This window comes from Sinocyclocheilus anshuiensis, unplaced genomic scaffold (assembly GCF_001515605.1).
Source record: "Sinocyclocheilus anshuiensis isolate Anshui unplaced genomic scaffold, SAMN03320099.WGS_v1.1 scaffold718, whole genome shotgun sequence".
NCBI classification, from domain to species: domain Eukaryota; kingdom Metazoa; phylum Chordata; class Actinopteri; order Cypriniformes; family Cyprinidae; genus Sinocyclocheilus; species Sinocyclocheilus anshuiensis.
In genome coordinates, this window is record NW_015546102.1 from 736,255 (window position 1) to 758,264 (window position 22,010).

At 38.8% G+C, this 22,010-nt stretch overlaps 1 protein-coding gene across 5 annotated transcripts in view; it reads right to left on the reverse strand.

The window, feature by feature from the left end:
• Positions 1-22,010, reverse strand: part of ptprfb (protein tyrosine phosphatase receptor type Fb) — a 148,578-nt gene that overhangs the window by 18,704 nt on the left and 107,864 nt on the right. For 3 of the 5 annotated variants that reach the window (XM_016502243.1, XM_016502242.1, XM_016502240.1), the window contains 9 exons: positions 18,996-19,156; positions 14,701-14,813; positions 11,291-11,388; positions 6,313-6,436; positions 6,002-6,177; positions 3,070-3,189; positions 2,827-2,981; positions 2,189-2,474; positions 1,090-1,268 (listed from right to left, as the gene is read on the reverse strand). In XM_016502243.1, coding sequence (XP_016357729.1) covers positions 1,090-1,268; positions 2,189-2,474; positions 2,827-2,981; positions 3,070-3,189; positions 6,002-6,177; positions 6,313-6,436; positions 11,291-11,388; positions 14,701-14,813; positions 18,996-19,156 — 1,412 coding nt within the window. Of the gene's footprint in view, positions 1-1,089; positions 1,269-2,188; positions 2,475-2,826; positions 2,982-3,069; positions 3,190-6,001; positions 6,178-6,312; positions 6,437-11,290; positions 11,389-14,700; positions 14,814-16,694; positions 16,707-18,995; positions 19,157-22,010 lie in introns of all 5 variants that reach the window. The other 2 variants (XM_016502239.1, XM_016502241.1) reach the window with 1 other exon arrangement.

Below are 22,010 nucleotides of genomic sequence, written 5' to 3' on the forward strand. Positions count from 1 at the left end.
TAAACTACTTCAGTCTGTGTGCATTGAATTTATTTAATACACGAGTTTCACAATTTGAGTTGAATTACTGAAATAAATGAACTTTTCCACGACATTCTAATTTATTGAGATGCACCTGTATATTAGATAGTTGAAATTGAATCGAATTGTAGCAATGATCTGACCCTTGTCGATGCAAGTGACCTGAGCAAATATTGTTATTTGTTACTGTATTATCTCTCTCTTTCTCTATATGTGACGCTGGACCACAAAACCAGTCTTAAGTGTCAATTTTTCGAAATTGAGATGTATACATCATCTGAAAGCTGAATAAATAAGCTTTCCATTGATGGTTTGTTAGGATAGCACAATATTTGGCTGAGATACAACTATTTGAAAATCTGGAATCTGAGGGTGCAAAAAAATCTAAATATTGAGAAAATTAAAGTTGTCGCCTTTAAAGTTGTCCAAATGAAGTTCTTAGCAATGCATATTACTAATCAAAAATGAAGTTTTGATATATTTACGGTAGGAAATTTACAAAATATCTTCATGGAACATCATCTTTACTAAATATCCTAATGATTTTTCGCATAAAAGAAAAATCTATAATTTTGACCCATACAATGTATTTTTGGCTATTGCTACAAATATCTCCGTGCAACTTAAGACTGGTTGTGTGGTCCAGGGTCACATATATGAAAAATAAAATATAATATATAATGTTATTAAAAATAATGCAAAATACATTTCATGGTTGGTAAGAAACAACTGAATGGTGCATGTTCTCAAATTAACTTGCATGCAGGTGTGAAAATTATTCAATTTTGAGCCCTGGATCTATTTTTATACCAGGAAACACAGAAGCAAGCAAGCTCTGATTCATGATTTGTTGAAATGTGTCGGAGAGAGCAATTCATAATGCAACGCAACTGCATGTGCAGTCAGTTTTTTTCTTTTTAGATCCACAACTGACAGAATCTTGAATGGCTCTAACAAATATGTTTATAGCAGCTGCTTGAAGAAAAAAAAAACATTTCATCTAAACCTTGAGAATTAAAGCAAACATGCTCCTCCATGTTTTTGTAACGGTTTGGCACGGGCAGCTACCTGTATCCATCGATGCAGCTGGCATTGATGTAGTCAGACCCCTCCACTCCTCGGATTGGCTGCAGGCACACCCGTGCGGACTCAAAAGGCATGATATTGACGAGCCGGTTCTTGAACTTGTTGCAGGGCAGGTTGGCGCTGATGAATCGAGAAGTGTGGGCTTTGGAGTTTGCGAGTCTCTGTGGAAACAGTGTTGGGTTCAGAGTGCTTGAGCGTAAACAAGCTGGCAGAAACATAGTGGAAAACGTTCTGAAACAGAATATTTTTTTAAATGTGGGGGAGCTGTGACCTATAGAGCAAAACGACACTAAAAGCATGTCTGTTGTGATTGTAAAATGAAGGTGAGCTCTGCAGCAGTACAGAGGGGTGCAGGCATAACGGTCTGACTGGGAAAGCGAGGGCGTGACTGGCAGCGGGGCAGAGAAAGCACAGATGGACATCAGCAGAGAGCGCATAGAGACCGTTGGCTCTACTACAAGCTCTGTCTGTACTGGGTACCCACTCCGGTCTTTGCGCCAGATGCTGTTTCTACTTCTAGAATCCGCTCTGAGTTGAGCATCCTAGTTTTACCAGCATTCACTTATATCCCAACAGCACTATTAACAGATGGAACAGTAAAGCATTTTCAATAAAACATTTATTAGGTTTGAGTCATTATATTTGTTTACATGCACCAATTTTTGTCAGTCTGAACAAATCCAGTCTGATTCCAGATTCTGATTGTTCGATTTATAAGTACCCTAAACTTTGTAGTCTGATTCACATTTCATGTGCATTATATGATAACAACAAAATTCCTAAAACTTCAACTAAAATCCAAATTAAAACAAAATGTAAAATAAAAATGCATTTAAAGCATGAATAAAATAATAGTAATAATAGTAACATATCAGTGATGCTAAAATAATACTAATTATACGTATTCTAAACAAAATTTCATCATGTGTGCAGTGCTATTTGCCACGTTCAGAAACGGAAAAGGCCACGACGATAATGTTACAAAAGCAACTGCCACTGAAGCTACCTGGTATTTTTTTATATTTTGTTTTCATTAAAGACAATAACACAGTATTAATTTGATCATGTGATGTGTAGTCACCTTAAACTCCAGCTCCATGGCTGTGACGGTCTCTCCCGGCGGTGGCTGGGTGAGCTTCTGGATGTGGGCATAGAGGTTTCGTGCAGGGACCTCTGTGTTTCCACAGGTGGCGGCCTCCAGCAAGGCCTCGTGGATGAAGATGTACTGGTCCTCCGTCTGCACCATGTAGTTCCTCTGGGCTCTCATGCATGTGACGTGGCCATAAATGTCTACTGTCTTCTCATGTTTCATCCGCTCCAACATGGCATCAATAACTATGAAGCAGCCCGTGCGGCCCACTCCAGCACTGAGATAGACAAACTGGTTACACTACAAACAAACTAGGTTCTAATACTAAGAGTGCCAATTGATAAGATTTTTAAATAAATTAATTAAATCATATACTGAACAAAATAATCAAATGAATTACATATATAAATATTTCTATTATATTCCTATATAAGTTGTATGGAATATAATGGAAATATTCCATCTAATATTCACTTTAAATAGATGTTTTCACTAGACAGCCATAAAACATTTGAAACCTAACCTTTTTTGCCAATTCCACCAAGCAAACCTACAACTGTTCACTTTACAGGAGAGTTTTATAAGTGAAAAGGTCAGCAGTAAATGAAAGACTGGGGACCGGCGCTAACCTGCAGTGCACTACCATGGGTCCAGCATCAGGAGGGTTGCAGGCTTTGACCCTACGCAGGAAGGCTAGGATGGGGGTGGGGTATTCAGGCACTCCGTGGTCTGGCCAGGCCATGAACTGGAACTGCCTGATCTCGCGTTTCTCGCTAGAGCCATTCTGTTTGAGCAAAGTGGGAGAAAGGAGGTTAAATGGCTGAAAATGTGGAAACTTACTATATGAGAGGAAAAGGCAAGCAACTTTTTACCTTGTAAAGGGCAAAGGTGCGCACACTGTAAGTTGCCAACTCAACAGCGTCAAGCATGGTCACTTGGATCATTCCGTAAGTCTCTGTGCCACGAATGGGCCAATACTGGTCACACTTGACCTGTTTAAGAGGACAAGAATGAAACACAGTCAAACAGTGCAGGAGTAAATGCTGAATTCTATAAGTCCCACTGAAATGTCAGACACTTAAATTTAAAATAAATGTTTATTGTTATGTAAACTATATATACAGTTATCAGAAAAAAAATTCCATATTTTACAGCCTTGTGGTGTTTCAATATTTATATATTAAGGTTTCCACAAAAATATTGAACACAACTGTAAGCACAACATTGAAAATGTCAGAAATGTTTTTTAAGCACCAAATCAGCATATTTGAATTTCTAAAGGATCATGTGACACTGAAGACAGGAGTAATGGCTGCTAAAAATTCGACTTTGTCAGCACAAAAATAAATTATGTTTGAAAATGTACCAAAATACCAAACCGTTTTATTTTTTTGCAATAATATTTCACAATAGTGCTTTTTATATAGTTAAATTAAATAGTGCCTTGATGAACATAAGAGACTTTCTTCTTCTTCAAAAAAGAAGAAAGTCTACTATGAAAAGAAAAGAATACTATGAAACATCTCTATATTTACACTCATACTTAATTGCAAGACTGTTGTAATAATAATAATAATCAATTATAATAATGTGAATATAACTTAAAAATATAAAAACATATCAATAATGTTTGTTTTTTATATCACCAGCTAAATTATTGTCAATATACTGTGAATATTCAATATATCAGCCAACTGTACTGATTTCCTATACAAGTGTCCTTATTACTAGGGCTTATATTTATACAGCTTTACACAAGCATACACAGTTCACATCTGAATGGTGAATATTTACCTAATTTCATTATAGTATTGAAATTACTGAGTTATGGCAAAGGTGTGTGCCACCTGCACCCAATAATTCACAAGGACAAAGCTTATTTTTGAATTGAGGACAACTCCCATTAACAACAAAGTAGAGTGCATCCAAATATCATTTAAAATTAGACAAAAGCGGTAGAAATCTCTTCAAATGGTGTTTTGTATAGCGTTCAATCAACTCCAGACAAAGACCAAGAAAAAATGACGTAGAGTTTATTTCTTCTTCAAGGTAGGTCCTGTCAGCAGTGAAACTAGGCCAGTTGTTCTGTCTCTGCTGGAGGTTTTCATCACAGGGCTTGGGGACGCCCTTTACCTATGAAGTAATGCTTTATAGGTCCACAGCCTTGCCAAATCCCACTCATTTACCACGCTAGCTCTGCCAACACATGTCTCTTTCTCTATAAGCCTTTAGCTCCCATCTGACCTCCCATCCATCAACAAAAACCTGAGTGCACGCATTCTCCAGGGGGAGGAATTACAGGTTATCTACTGTCAGATATGACATTTGAGCTGAACAGAAGACTAGTCGACAGAGTCGCTCTCTCACCAACTCTGGGTGCCACTGGCCTGTTGCTGCGCCCAACACAACAGCGCACTAAAAGCCCACGTAGTGATTGGACTCGATAGAAACGCAGGTCCCTTTAGTGCCAAGCACAGAGGGATGTTTTATAGCACGAAGAGAGTTGTGAACCATTGTACTGTGTCATCCAACAAAAAGGATGGCAATGGTATTTTGTCTTTTATTTTATTACTATATTTTGTGAGGTTGGATAGGAACTCTACTACTATACTACTATTTTGGAGGGAACCTCAGTGTGTTCTTTGTAAATAGAGTTTTATGTACTCTGTACTTACACTATCAATCGACACTTCTTTTATTTCTTTAAGAAATCAATACCTTTATTTGGCTGGGACTTTCATAAAATTATGCCTTTTCTATGTAAGAAAAAAAATCTTACATTACATTACTTTTTTAAATAAATGCTGTTCTCCTAACTGTTGTTCATCAAAGAACCCTAAGTAATGGCTGTTGAATAATTCATCTCTGCCATCTCAGGAAAGAATTACATTTTAAAGTATATCAAAACAGAAAACACATTTTAAATTGTAATAATATTTTACTACTAATAATTGTAATATTACTCCTTTTTTCCCAGAATCTTTAGCCTGTGAGCATAAATGACTTTATTCAAATACATAAAAAAATAAAACCTATTCGGCGCAGATAGCCTTGTGGGCAGCGCACTGACATACAGCACCATGGCACTACGGGCGTCTCGAGTTCAAATCCCGACTCAAGGAACTTCCCCAATCCCACGCCCCTACCACTCTCCCACTTCGCTTCCTGTCAGTTCTGATCTGTCCCATCGTAATAAAGGTGAAAACGACAAAAATAAATCTTAAAAAAAAAACAAAAAAAAACAAACAAAAAAACAAAACAAACAAAAAAAACTTTACCTACTGTAACTTCTGAATAGTAGTGTAAAAAAACAACAACTAGCACTACAAAACAGAATCAAGATTTTTTTTAATACTGATTTTTTTTTAAATATTTTTTAAAATACTTTTTGATTTTCATTTTTTTTAAGTTATTGTGAATATAGTGTGTGACTGTTTTTTGCAATGAATATTTAAAATGATGTAGTAAATACTATACATCAAATATGAAACATTTCAAATTTAGTAAATATTCTAATTCATATATGAAATAGAACTCATTCAATAGTCATATTTCAATATAACATTTAGTATTACATATTATAAATAAAAATGAATATTACATTAAAATAAAATAATAAATTGATTAAAAATAAGTGAGGGAACTATTAAGTAAAAGTTAAATCACATACAGTAACTATTAGTTTTGAACTTACTACTAGTAAGCTATTAGTACTAGTACTCATACTAAACTACTAGTACTAATTTTGAACTAGTTTTGATGTTTAATACTGTGTCTAAACTGTTCTATGCCCCTGGTACTCACCCTGGACTTCTCTTCCAGTCTGGTCATCATGACGATGGTACTGGCTCTCTGCTCCCAAACCATCCTCCAGAAGTCGCTCAGAGTCTCAGGCAGAGGGCCCTGCGTGGCAATGTAGGCATTCTGCTTACGGTAACCATCAATGTAGTTGGCATTGATGTAGTCGCTGCCTGGAACACCTATAGAGTGAGACAACAATTCACTGGTGGCCCACTTATGCCACTATTTGTGCTAATTGCATGCTTCCCCTAAACATACACACATCTGTCACCACAATGAAATGTTAAAGGTCAACACGTTTGTTTGACTTTTACCGTCCACAGGGGTGAGAACAACTCTCGAGTGGTCGTAAGCAATAACGTTGGCATAACGGTTCTTTGGCTTGTTGACCTCCAAGTTGGAGTTCTCCCATGTGAACTGCTGGCCTGGATCAATGGACTGCAGGGGAAAGATGAGAGGACAAAGAGAAGGAGGGGAGAGAGAGAGAGAGAAATCTGTTCAGTCTTTTGAGGCACCTTGTTTGAAGCTTGATACCACAGAGTGCCGCAGGGGTAAATTTGAACTAGCATCACTTCAGCAAGAGAGGCTTTGTTTCTATAGCAACCCCGATGTTTTGAACAGAGACCCGCAAGAACCGGAGCTGACTTTGCCACCAGGGGTTGTTAGAACCGATGGACTGGCAAAGCTCAAGAGTGGTAATTTAGATCCCTTTGTGGGTATATTGCAGTTCTGTTCCCTTACTAGTGATCATCTGCCCTGTAATAACAGCAAGTTCATCTGCTGTATTATCACAGGTAACCAACAGATGGCTTAGTGCTCACTGACACCATAATTCAAACATGATCACTGCAGGGGGCTCCGATAATAGTACCACTGACTCGGTACGTCCGTACCTGAGCTCATCGGGGCATATGGCTTTGATGCGAAAGATTACGCTGAGAGGAGGGAGCGTTCAGACGCTCGGCCCGGACTAATGGATTACTGGTGTCCATGTGGACTTCATGCCTGCGCTTGATTTTGTGCCCGCTGACAGGAGCGAAGAGGGAAGAGCAATGGCTGAGGAATAGCAGACCCAAAAGGGAGAGTGTGGATTTATGGAGACAGACAGGAAGCTCTAAAGAGAGAGGACAGATGAACACATCTGGAGCCTGCATATATCACTGGCTGCATGCATGAGGTGACGCCCTGAATGGGTAACAGACGTTTAAAACAGGTCAGTTGTCTGCAATGTACAAATGTTTGAGGGGTCATGTCAAGTTACAGCCATTAAAATGTATTATTAGAGATATTATAAGGTGAGGAGGATGGTCCACTGTAAAAAAAAACAAAAAAAAACTAATGGGATAAATCATTGTTGATTTAATAATCTATTGTTGTTAATGTTGCAAACATTTAATAGTCATCATCCAACTGCATCTACAGTTAGATATCTATGGTGAAACATAAATAAACAAATAACCTTTATTAAGTAATTTTGATGGCACAACAATTCATTGCTATCAATGCACTAAAAAACACTAGAACTTGGATAAAAATTCAAATTGTATCTACACACTAATGTCTACAGTGGTAACAACAAACAAACAGATAAATACATTTACATTTACATTTTCATTTAATCATTTAGCAGACAGATTTATCCAAAGCGACTTAGAAATTAGGGTAATAGAAGCAATCAAAACAACAAAAGAGCAACAATATATAATTGCTGTGACAATTCCCGGTTAGTCTAATGCAGTACACATAGTGAGGTGTTTTTTTTTTTTTGAATAATAAATAAAAAGAAAAAAGTAGATAGAAAGAGATAGAATAGTGTCAAGTTATTATTAAAGGGTCAAGTTATTATTATTTTATAATAATTAAAAAGAAAAGAAGTAGATAGAATAGAAAAAGAATAGAGAATGCTACTGTTCTCTTGCAGAATGCAAGCTTCTGGAGGGCACATAATAAAATACAATAAATAAAATACATAAATGTATTGAATTTAAATATAAAATAAATGACCTTTATCAAGTAATTTGTGGCTGGTTGTTTTGATGGCACAATCATTCACTGCATTTTAGGATGTTTAGAATTTAAAATAAAGGGAAGAATTGACTTGTCTGCTCACACTTTCTTCCTCTAGTATGTTTTTACATTCCAAATTCACAGCTATAACAGAACTCACAAAAGGGAAACAGAAAATGTACAACTTGCATATGAAAAGGCTGAGACAGAATTGGTATTAATAATAATAAAGTTAATGTTCCTTTGGCTCAAATGAAACATGATGCTAGAAACACCAAGAAGTCACGTGTTTAATAACCAGGAAGCACACATACTGATAAATAAATAAAGCATCGGTCAAATTAATAAAATGTACAATTTCAGCAAGAAATGAAAGATGCAATCTGCATGGAGCTGAATACTGGATTCCTCATTCTGACTTCAGAGGATTACTCAAGGGGCTAGAGGTGGGGTGGCACTCTCTCCCTTTCCTTCTCAAGTCACAGATCTCCTCGGCTCAAATGACACTGGGTCGTATCGGCGCATTGATCAACAGCAATATGCAGCAGCTTGCTCGGCCAGTCAATAATGTCACGGGGTCTCTTGTTATTCAGCATTGATCTGCCTGTTCTGGACAAGGCTCTGGTTAACTCAGTGTCCATCAACCTCCACACCTTTCACTGGATTTGGGATAACATCAGCCTCCTTGGATCCTTTCAAACTTATGCGCTTGTTTTCGATGCCTCTGTAAACAGCCATAAAGCACTCTCTTCAAAACATAACTGGTTTTGAAATTTCCACATATGAAGTAATGCTCAAAAGTAAACAGCAACTCAGCACTCAATATAAACAAACTGCCACATTGTATACACATCATTGTACACAAGTATCTGACGTGCTAAGTATTTCTCTGCCAGTTTATCAGCAAGCATCTTGGAGGAACATTTACTTTGCCATAAGCTTTCGCACGCAAGTACAGGTAATGTGTGAATAAGACAGCTGGAATGCTGACTGGCAGTGCTCGGCAAACAAGGGGAACAAATATGAGCTGTCACTACATGAGATGACAAGCTTGAGAGATGCGGATAATGATAGCGGTGGGAGGTGAGCGCTGGCTCCTATAAAAAGCTTTGGCTCTAGTGGGTTGACAAACATAAGCTCGTTACTGGTAAAAATCAGTGTCTGATGGGAGTGTTAGCTATTGCTATAGCCACCAGTCAAGTTGAGGAGTGATACAGAGCACTTCAAAAGCCAAGGACAATTTTTTGGACACCTCTCAATTCAAATTCTGGTTCTTGTTTATGCAGTGTAAATCTTTCAAAAACAACTGACTATTGGGTTATATAAGTACGTACATCTGGTTGTCATACTGGTTTTCTGTAAAGATCCGCTCTATGGTGTGGTGACAGTTTTGTCAAAAGCAAGTAGCAACTGATTACAAGGCAGAGGGAACAAGATGTTGAGTATCTTTGGTAGAAATAAGTATGCAAAACAATGAAACTGGGCAACGGATGCATCAAGCACAGCACGGAGCCAATAAACGTGCTGGTGTCCCACTGCCTTGCTCATGCTGGCTGGACTAGGCTACTCCCATTGGCCCAAGCGGAACCATCTGTCCCCTTGAGAGGGGGCCTTCCTTGACAGGAGGACATGACATCACGACATGCCAAGAGCAGGTTGTGAGCACCGCCTGGCTATGGAGGGCTTGTGTGGTGAAAACCACAAACGCATCGGAGGGAGGAGAGATTTGTCACATATGGTTGCTGAAACAGCTCGACCCGTCCCTCAAAGTGTCACTAAACGTCTGTAGAGAGGAATGAATAAAAGGAGGTCTATAAAAAGACAAAATCCTTGTATTTTATGTTTTTTTTTTTTCACAGACACGTGTGTAATTACAGAAAAGAGGGTTTCGTTGGTTGGAGTGACGTTTTAATTGCAGTTTTACTATAAATACAACTGTGATTGGAAAAAAAATTGTCTCACCAAAACCGACTGGGCCAACAGCGTCTGATCTTTTAATTAAATAATTCCACACCTTTAGGGTGACGACTGACAGTCATGTTAAATATCGCTCTGAGAAAAAGGTTTAACAGGCTTTTTTCTCAACATCAGGAATAAGTGACAAGGCTTTTGTGTGTATTTAAGATTTCTAGAGAGAGATCATGAGAAAATTAACATCTGCCTGTCTGGGAGAGGTAAGCGTGAGAAGCTGCCATAACACCGGATGTGGGTGCTCTACGTGTTGATGGCAGGAGAATCTATTAGACAACACCAAAGTGAGAAAAGTATGTGAGAAAATGGTTCAAAAGACAGACAAGACACAGCAATCAAACAAAAGAAACAAAATTAAAATACCAAATAAGGCCAAAGAACGGACCCCCTACAGTTTTTTTTTTTTTGAGTTTCTGCCGAGAATGAACTCTTAAAAGAAAATCACTTTGGTAGCGACAAGCTTCGACACTGTCAAAAAAAATTGACAAAAATTGTACCTTTGGGGTACAACAGCTTGTCACTGGGGCAGTACTCTCAAAAAGCTTTCTGCCATTTCTAGTCCTAAAAGGTGCATATTAGTACTTCAGCAGTCTTAAGGTACTACTATGAACCCTTAAGCAGTAATTAAGGTACAAATGTGTCTCTGCAACAAGAAGCTGTTGTACCCCTAAAGGTACAAATTTGCACAATTTTTCTTTGCGGCAAAGTGACAAAATACCATTCATTTTCAATGAGAGTTGGCGATTTCTGGAAACATGAGTGAAAAGCTCAACTTTATGCAAATGAGCAGTGCAGATAGTGACCTTCCACCTGAAACATCTGGATATTGTAGCTCAAAGATAGCTTTAGCAGGGCGGAGGATAAAAACAGGCAGTTGTGTTGGAGCAGGGTTGGAACTCAAGTCTGAAACCAGGGGTGCCCAATCCTGTTCTTGGAGATCTACCTTCCTGCAGAGTTCAGGTCCAACTCTGCTCTGTTTCCAAAGATCTTAATTAGCTGGTTCAGATGCGTTTTATTAGAGTTGGATCTGAACTTAGCAGAAGGGTAGCTCTCCAGAAACAGGATTGGGCACCCCGAAACTATGTAGGTAGCCAACATTGCTCCTGAAGGACCACCTTCATTCAGACTTCAGTTCCAACCCTGCTCCAACACAACTGCCTGTTATTTTCAAGTAACCCTGAACATTCTTGATTGTGTGAATGTCACTGAAGCTAAACTTCTGGTCCTCCAAAAGCAGGATTAGCAACCCCTGTCCTAGCAACCCCTATAATTAATCCAGCTGCACCAGTTGAATAAGTTTAGCTATTGTCTTACCTCATACTCCTGGGAAAATCGAAGGGCATCGTTGGCCTTGAGTCGCTCAATGTGGTCTGCTAACTCGCAGACAGAAATGGGAGGATGTTCCCTCATTCCTAAAAGAGAAAATAAGACAACGAGAAGTGGTGAGGACATCACACCTGATGCATTGTGCTGTTACAGCGGGGAGCGTGTCTGTCAGTTTTGAGTTGAGGAGGGCACGACATAAAGAGGTTCTTCTCGCACCTTGATGTGACATGATCCTTCGGTTAGATTTGTGCTGACATATGTTGTGCCTGCTTACGTCTATCCCCCAAACAAGCTCTGGATTTCTTGTCTGGGGGGGTCATCTTAGTGCCAAAAAACATTTCCCTGCCACTATCAGCCCCTGTGAACGTATCAAGGCTACATGCTCAGCTGGAACTGAGGAAATGTTCAACCTGTGTGTTGTTTGATGAGGAAAGGAGGGGGGTTTGTAATAGAGAGGATCTGTCATTAGGATTCCAGTGGTTGAGGATGAATGAGCAGGACTGAGATGCTTAATGGGACATGGTTGGGAATGATTCCCCATTATGAGTTCATTATGCCCACAGTGAGCACAGTAATGTCTGGACGAGCCCCCTGCCAGCTACTTCATGCAACCGTTACTGCGAGACAGTGGGCGGCAGGATCATGGGGCCACTCTCTTAATCAACCACACCGACGTGATGCCAAAAACTGGTCTGGTCTAGATTGCTGACACATTTTACATTTCTTTGGTGGAATATGCGATGCAACACATATGAGCTATATTTGTGACTTTTCACACATTTTATCTGAAGTGAAAAGTCAGAAGAAACGCTTTACAGTACAGGTAAGGATACTATGCATGTAAATGCTCAAAAGTGCATGTTAATTTAAAGTGTCAGTGGTGAAAATTGTGAAGTAGATGAATGAACATATCCAGTCACCTTGTGAGAATGCCATATGTACAGTATGAGATAAAGCAACATTAGACAAGGACAAAAACCAAGAAAATAATTTATAGCTATTAAACAATTTAACCATAAGGAACAACTTTCTAACAGAGTATCACTGGATACTGTATCCTGAATAGTTAGTAAATAAATATCCTACTCATTTGACATACTGTTGTTCTAGTTTGTAGCAGAAAAGTAGTACACATATTTCATATATTCAGACACATGCCATCATATTTTATATAACAAAAATAGCATTTGCTATTTACATATAATTATCACTGTTTTCTAGCACACAAATAAGACAAATGAGACACATAGTATTCTGTATATTTAGAGGCTAACAGCACAATAAGCTGCACCATAAGCACATTAAGTGAATACAACAAAGGCTACATCCATGTTAAACAGCAAGTTAATTAGGCAGTGAAGAGCTACAACCCAGCATGCAAAGCAGGGAAAGGCAGATTACTAGATGTCTGGAATTGAAATGAATGTCCAAGGTCATTCAAGTGAAAATATAACCAGAAATGTATGGATAAGGGTCTGGAAACATAACCTTACTGCTACATTCAAGACAATGGCAGGAAATAAAGTTAGAATAGGGCATGTGTGTGCTGTACATAACACACTCTTGCAGTTAATGCAGGTACAACACAAGCTATTCCTGCCTCAGATACGGGTGTTTCTTCAATTAGGGTAGTAGAAAACACTTTTTCAGATCAGCTATGTATAACAGTGGGCATACATGGACAGAACAATTCTGTCATCTTTCTTTTCTTTCTTTTTTTTCCTGAAGCATCATAAATAGGCAATCATTCACCACAATATAATTTTCATCACATCTCAGTTAAAGTATTTTTTTAATCTTGCCTTTTCAGAAGGCTATTTTCATAACTAGTGCATCATGTATTATAATTAAATCATATGTTCACATACGTTGTTTTATATGTGATATTTATTACCTATTATTTTTCATCACACATCATGTTTATCCAACTGTTGATAATATTAGCTGGTTGTAATAGAAATGATACTGCAACTGAGGGACATTCATAAATTATTAATTATTTTCACACAATAAAGATTATAATGGCTTATGTTTAATTAACCCCCTTTTTAAATTCAGTTTTATAAGTGTAATAATTATACATATTTTTATGTTGGATTTTTATATTTTTTAATCTTGACAAGACATTTAAAAAAGAAGAAAAACCTTATAATAAAAAATGACCCCAAGGCATAAAAGTACCTGTAGTTGAAGAAAAAACCCTATATTAATATACCGTCACATAATTTGTACTCATAAACAACACAAAAACAACTCAATCCAGTGTTTCAAAAATTAATCAAACGCTGAAATGTGAAGTGCGCTTGTCGCCACTCTGCTGCCATATGAAAACCGCTGGCTGTGGCAGCGGGGATTTACGGTAAGAGAGCTGTATGGCTGTTTTGCCTGTGGTAATTATGTGCTCTTCAGGACTGAAAGGGTCTGTAATAACCTGGCTCGACTGCCACCGCTCGGCTATTAGAGGAGAGAGAGGCAGGCCTGACATTTTCTCTTAGCGTCACAGAGCTGCCTCTCACTCACCTTGGGAATGGAAAGCAGGAAGGCTAATTAACAAAGAGGGGTTGAAAGAGTGCAAGAGGCCTTTAGGTGAATTGAGTCCATATAAGACACTCCAAGGAGATGAGACAGTAAATGGAGGAACTGCAATGAACAGCTAAATTCAGAGCAACCAAATTACAAATAGTAATATGAAATATTGTGCTTCATTACACTTTCCTACAGCTACTGCTTATTTAGTATACTCACACTAAACAGTCATAAAACAGTACATTTGTTTTCAAATGAAAACACCTTACACTGTTCTAAAACGGCATTTTACAAATGAAAATGAAATGGCTATATTACAATAAAATATATTTATTAAAAATAAAATAAAATGAATAATAAACAACCAACCAACCACATAACAGCATTTCTGTAGAGCAGCTTTTTATCTGGCTTTCAGATTCAGTGTTATGACTGAAAGTGCCTCCTCTCTCATGGGCTGTTGTGGGTGGGCTGTGAAGATTGGAAGATATGTACGGCAGTAATAGATCATTCTGATTACAAAGACGCGCTGTCACTTCAGTCGCTGTGTGCCTGCATTTGCGCATACACATCCTGTTTATGCTAAATGACACATTCGGTGGCATATGCTGACGCATGTTTGTGTAGAGAAAAAACAATATCAGTGTTACTGAACAAGATACAGATTATATAGTACAATGGATGATGTGCATGCATTATGTATGTAAGGAAGAGGCTGAATTTGTCTTTGTGCATTGTGCATATGGTGATAAGCTCAAATATCACACACTGAGTCACAGGAAAAGTGTATGCGTGCATATGGTGGAGAACACATGGGGCTCTGGCAGATTGGTAGTGTGTGTCTACAGTACATATGGTGTATGGTGTGTTACCTGGTGTCTGGTAGTTGAGTCTCCTCATTTCTACAGGATCAGACGAGTTGGCCAGAAGACAATCCTTCACACCACCAGAGTGATCATCTTTCGGTAGGGGGGACGCCCTCTTCCTGTAAGAGCAAAATGGAGTCAGCATGAGTGCTTCTGCTGACACATTCAGACCACGTCAGACCCACCAACAGAGAAGGCCAACAGATTCGAAAGATTTGAAACGGACAACAAAAAAATAAAGATAAATTAAATAGTTCTGAGGGATGGGACAGTGAAATGTGGATACATCATCTCCATAACCAATTAACATCTATTAAACACCCATGTGTCCTGTGTTGGCGACTCAATACATGATTTACGAGAAAGAATTTGATATAATATAATATAATATAATATAATATAATATAATATAATATAATATAATATAATATAATATTTTGGTTAGTTCTTCTGGAAAGGAACTTTTAACATATCTATTATATCTGTATACATCATGCATATACCTATATAGGTTGTTTTTGTCAACTTTCAGGAGTATACTCAAGCCTACAGACGACCTCAAAACTAACAGAGGTCGACTACAAGCAACAGAACTCCAAATTTGTTTTCATGGGGTCTTAAAGACAACAAAGTAATCAGTCTAAAATGCACAAGCTTCATTTCTTGTTAAAGCCTCACTGCTTTTAGAGTACATTAGGAATTCCCTTTGGGATATGAAGGGGTCAAAGTGATCCGAAATAAAAGCAAATAGTGTGTTTGTTCAGCGCTTCACTCGGTTCTGTTAGCAAGCTCGCTAAATATTCAGGGTGCAACGCTCCTTGTTTGTGGGGAAAACAAGGCGACTAGGTAATTAGCACATCAGCTGGATGGCACAACACCGGTAATTACGCCACTGTAGCACCTGCACTCCCGAGTGCACTCTTCCAGCAGGTAAAGCTGTCTTGCACACACACACACACACACACACACACACACACACACACACAGACGCAGAACATCTGTCAGTGGAAACCCATCCTCAGACACACGGACACAAATCCCTAACGAATATGGGAGAGCCAACTGCTCGGGAAATTTCACATCTCACTGCACTCAATTTGTAAGGTTCTGAGCACAGTTTTCATAAAGCCCGAAGAGCTCAAATGAGGCTGACACCAGCGAGGCGGGCCGCACCGACGGGTTTACAGCATATGCCGTTTAACAGAGCTGGGCATACCGCTTCGCTAATCACTAGAGCACTGGACACGTAGCCCCCCTTGCCTCTATTGTACGTACAGTAAGTCTCAGCATGCTTCAATTATTCAGTTTGGAGTTAATACATATACACCAGAGGCTAAAACGATCCATTTGTACTGGGTTCAGAATAAAACGCAGAGATAAAAATAACAGAAAATGGCCATTTTGCTCTGTGAGAGAGAGTGTATGTGTGTGAGAGCGGTATTTCATACATTAGCCTGTAAGAAACAGCGCTGAAAAAATGAAACAGAACAGTTCGCTGGAAGGAGATGTCAGCTTTGAAGACAAGAACATTTCTATTTCGGCAGCCGCCGGGCTGGCATTTCCTTTACAATGGGCCATTCAGGGCTCAGGTGAGACAGCAGAAAGGCTGACTGCGCACACTCAGTCTGAGTGACCTTCAGGAGGAGGTGAAGGATCAACACGAACAGAATCAACACAGCACAGCAAAAAAAAAAAAACATCTCCAAAAAATAAAACATCACGATCACAACAGCAGGCATGCACCACTGTAACGACGTAAACCCAAAGGACTGGAGCTTTTCAAGGACAGCAGGGTATAACTACTGTCAATCTCTATTCAGAGAGGCAATTTCAGCCAACATCTTGTTTTGGATGAACCGAACGGATAGTCATTCAAAACAACATGCTAATGAACAGTAACACCTGCAGACCCTGCGGCCTGTGAAAAAGTGAGACAGATGACACTTCTGAAATGAAAACAGTGACAGAAAGACACCTGGCCATGATCTGAAGGTACCTACCTCTCCTGTTTGCTGCATTTGTATGGAGCGGAGGAAGGAAGAGACACGTGATTAGAAGCTGTCAGACACCCAGAGACCAAAGTGAGTTGTGTGGCTAACCTTGCGTATCAAAAACGTCTTGCAGAAATCTGACTTTGCGTTAGAAGACAGTAAATTAAAAAGAGGAAATGAATGGGTACTTGTATAAAATGACTGACTGACACAACCCTAGCCTTTGCTTCAGCTAATGAATATTAAGTAGGTGATTCATCATCTTTTCTGCCCACATCCAGGGATGTAGTAAAAAATGTGCTGAAAACTCAATTATAGTTGTACCCAAATATATATGTCAGAACCATATTAGTTATCGACCAATCTCAGAGATTTTATTTTATTTTTTTCATTATTTATGAATGAGTTAAAAAACAACAACCTCTCTTCAATCTTGTTCATATAACATATTATACACTGCTTTAATTTATGTACAAACACATACATTATTTTTACATTTAGATTACTTATGCCATCATCTAACGCTCATACTAATCATTAAAAACATTGTTAAATGTGATGTTTAGCTAATCTCAAAATGAATATTCATTTTCCATACTGTGCATTATATTGTTGTTATGCCTAAATTCACTTGTAGCTTTAAAAATAACAGATTTTAGTAGAGAATTCAGTACTGAATTTTAATATCAAGCATTTATCGATGACAATAAGAAATTATTTAAAAAGAATAGAAATTAGAAATATAGAAATTATTTAAATATTATAAAAATATTAATACTGTGCATCCCTAAATAATTAAATGTTCATTTAAGCAAAAAAAGAAAATGATTCTTCGTCAAAAAGGCTAATACAACTCATTTGTGATCAGATTTTGCAAAAGCTATTGGCTAGTTGTGCATCCAGTGGTAGGAAAGCCAGAAACACCTTAATATAGGGACCAGTTCTCACGATTAACTATATGCTTATTAGCATGCCTATTATTAACATATTGGCTGTTTATTAGTACTTATAAAGCACATATTCTGCATGAACATACTCTACATCCCTAATCCTATCCAATACCTAAACCTAACAACTACCTTACTAACTATTAATAAGCAGCAAATTAAGAGTTCATTGAGGCAAAAGTCATAGTCACAACATGACTGTCAGTGTGAACAGGAGAGAGCCAGGTATCAGTTCTGCGGGCATACAATAGCAGAGCTACTAGCTGGACTATCTGGCTCGCAGCAGTGGGCAGTGGAAGATGACAGCTTTTAGAACAGCATCAGCAGGGTGTGGCAGCACAGCCACAGAACCGCTCGCCTGCCTAGACCGAAAGCTGACGCTGCCGTTTCGCCGCTGCATCTTCACTCGGGAACGGCCTCAATTTGAGTCACTGCAAAGCTAAAAGAGTCCTGTAACATCAGGGGGGCTGAAATGGTGGATTTGTGTTGAACGCTGTGAAAATCAGAGCAAAACAAATGCAAGGTTTGCTCTGAAGTAAGGGATTTTACAAAGACGGGCTGGAGGGAGTATTAGTCAGTACTGTATCAGCGTTGTGAATGGGACCACCGGGTCACGCCGCAAGCTACATGTCTGCCTTATTCGGCTGAGTCAAGATGTCATTATGAATAATGTCCTCCTTTTGTTCTCTCCGCAGGAAAAGCTAGCTAAAATTAGCCACATCTTGTTCCGTGTACAAAGCAGCCCTGAATTCAGAGTCACGCCGACGATGTGTAGGGGTGCATTTCATTTAAAATGAGACCTTCAAAGAGGCTAATATTTGTATTACCATCACATCTAGTAAACTGAGAGAGATGCTCTCAGGAAAAAAAAAAGGTGGGCACACTTCACATCCCCATCAACAAAATTGAAAACTAGGGCTGTCAATTAATAGAATATAGACATAATTACATGGAATTCTAATTAATTAATCACTACTAATTGAGAAACACCCCAAATGAAAATAATTCAAAAGACATTCACACACAAAATGAAATACCATATTATAAGGAGGAACGAGTCATATTTAGTCAAATTAAGTCATATTTACTGTTGTTTAGCAAACTTTTGTTTGTGAAATCCAGTCATTGCAATAGGACTTTCACGTGAGGGCGAAAAAGTTCCCCACAAAGATTTCGCAACAGGTTCAGGGTCATTTGCAGCGTTGACCAAAACACAGCTGCTTGCCTTGAAAGTGACAAGTGAGCTGTTTCTCATATATCGCTATACTATTGACAACGAATACATCTTTTGCAATGGCAACTCTGTTGTATGGTAAGGATACTGCTGCTGGAAGGAAGGAGTGGTGGGAAAACTCTTGCTCACCTCTTGAAGAGCAGGATGGCGATGACTATGATGACGATGAGCACTACTGCAAGAACGGGGCCCATAACCCAAAGCATCTCAGGCTGGTCCACACTGGGCTGCATAACGTGATTATCCTGCACGACGATGGGGTCCGAGTATGGGCTGGCCGAGAAGGTCCGCTACAGCCAGAGAGAGAGAGTTTGAGTTAGTCCACAGAGAGTCTAACAAGTTACACAATAATTATGCCTGAAGAAAAGCCAATGAGAGCTTGTGTATAAATAACCCTTATTTGTATATCCTTTGCTGATTTAATAAAAAAATACAGTAAAAACAGTAATACTGTGAAATCTTTTTACAATTACAATAACGGTTTCCTTTTTAATATAATTTATAATGTTAACACTAAAAAAAACAAAAATACTGACCCAAACATTTAAACAATACTGTATATTATATTAATTATATCATGACATTTTCAGTTCTGGAAATCACAATTTTGTAATTCCCCCCAATTTCTGGGTTTTCCAGGAATGCTTTAACTTTAATTACTTGAATTAAAATAAAAATTCAAGACGGCACATAGCACATCCTCACATCTGTCTCCATGTCAGCCTAGGTCTCCCTTAACAAGGTTCCTCGTAACCCTTGCCATACACACATTCACCTTTGATTAGCATAAGTCACATCTCTGAGTACATGTGACCATGTAGAGGAAGATGCACACAAAAAAAAAAGGAATTTGTGTGAGAAGAACATAGAGGGAGAGGACCTATGCACGTTCTCTCTCTCTCTCTCTCTCTCTCTCTCTGTGGCTTTGACAAATGGAAGCTGAGGAGAGGAATCATATCCTCTTCATTAGTGCTCAAACCATGGTGATAGTGAGCTGGCTGGAGGGAGGGAGGGAGTGACAGGAAGAAAAAAGAGCCAGTGTGAAGGGACATAAATGAGACATCTCCCTGCTGTGCCCTCTTCCATGCACATGCCATGGGACAGGTTCGAATTTTGCCTCACAAACCGCCTGCGCTAAAAAAAAAAACAAGGAAAAAGAATAAAGGAAAGAAAGGAAGGTGAGGAAAGATGGGCCTGTCACTACCGCTCTCTTTGTCTGTGTTGGGAGAGGCCATCCACATGGACACTATTTCACTGAGGGCCAAACCCCTTCGCCTTCCTCTCTTTCTCTATCTCTCTTCCTCTCGCTTCATCCCGTCACACAGAGTGGGACGCCATAATCCGGATCACTTGCTCAGCTCAGCTTGACATGTCTAAGAGCGCACAGATATTAATTGAAGAGATAAGCAGGATATTAGCTGGAGGAGAGTCATGAAGTCATGAAGACGTTGCGTTATCGCCACTGCTGATATGACAGTCTCACTGTTAACGTGTATGTGAGCGCGGGTGGTTATGTGTGTGCGATGTACTGGAAATATACATTTCAATGCACAACTGTGTCTTTTCTTTATTAACCACGCTGGAAAAAACAGGTCAGCAGCCCAAGCTAGGTTTTGGAACCTATTTTTTCAGGTTAAAAGTTGGCTACCGGCTTTAACCGACTTGATTTACCAGGTTTATTAGGTTTGTCAACTACCAGTCCAGTTGATCAACCCAGCTAAGTCATGTTAAACCAGCACCACCTTTTGTATACAGTCATGTAGGACAGGATTCTGGACCAATGAGAGTTCTCTGTGGGCGGTGCTACACAGAAAGACAATTCAAAAACAGAAATCAAGTAACCAACAGAATGTCTTATTATTAGCTGATTGTCATGGTCAGTTAGGGCAAAAATTTAGATTATAATGGAAGCGATTTCAATACTTCTTTCTTACAGCATCTCAGCTGGTTAGGAGACTATGTTAAGCTGGTTTTACTAGGGTAAAGAAGATAATTTCACCCTACCATGGCAAATCTCAAGCCTAGGCCATTTTCTTTTTTTTTTTTGCCAAAATACAAAAAAGAGATTATGTAAAACATTAAAAAGGGGTAAATCTTTTTAATAAAAAAGGCAATTTCTAAATAATCCACTTTTTTTTGTAATATATACTGTACTTCTGCTCCAGCTTCTGTAATCTCAAAGCTCTGCACTGCAGTGCTGTGAATACTGTTGCTTCGCTTATGATAAATTGTTCGTGATTTTCCTCATTTGCGAGTCGCTTTGGATAAAAGCTTCTGTTGAATGATGAAATATAAATGTTAAATGTACAATTAGCCACATTACTGTATTACATTAATGAGAAGGACATTTTTCGCATTACAGTAATGAGAATTAGAACATAAATGCCAATTTTAATGGTCCTAAAAATAGGCGTCTTTTTGTGCAATAAAACATGAGCTAGACATTTCTTTGTGAGATTCACCCATCAAAGGGATTCAAAAATCTTGTTTTTATTCATTTTCTATGCACTTTCTACTGATGTTTTAGAGGTGAATGAAACAACAGCACTCTGCTTCCTCTGGCGCTTTAACACAATTTGAGTACGATGTGTTAAAGGCAGTTAACGTCACTAATGTGTTTCGTATTTCCTACAGACAAGGACAAAAAAAACACAAGAAAGCTGAATACTAACTAACGCAAAATCCATTTAGCGGATAAGGATGTGCGTGCGTCCTCAGGCAGAAGAGGAACGGTTAACAACATCATCTCAGCGCTGGGGTCTTAGTGCGGGCATTCTGCTAATGTAAACACTTTATCTGGCAGAAACAGCTCGGCCGCCACAGGCCCTCCTTCCTAACTCCACCAGCCAGCTAACACTCTCTCTTTCTCCCTTCCTCTTGGTTCTGTTTTTTCCTTATGCTTCTTTCTTTAAAAGTTCAGTTCTCTAATGCGCCTTTTCCTCTCAACATCTCTCTTTTTTTTTTAACCTGGCAAAGTGCTGTCTCTTGCTCCCGTTTAACGTAACATCTTAAGCTTGCTTGTCCGCACTTGTTTAGCAGATTCTGTTTACACATTCGATCTATCATCCGATTTCACACTCCTCTGGGCTTGTGTATGTGCCATGAGTGATGCTTGTGCAAAGCTAATATTCAGTGCTGAAGAAG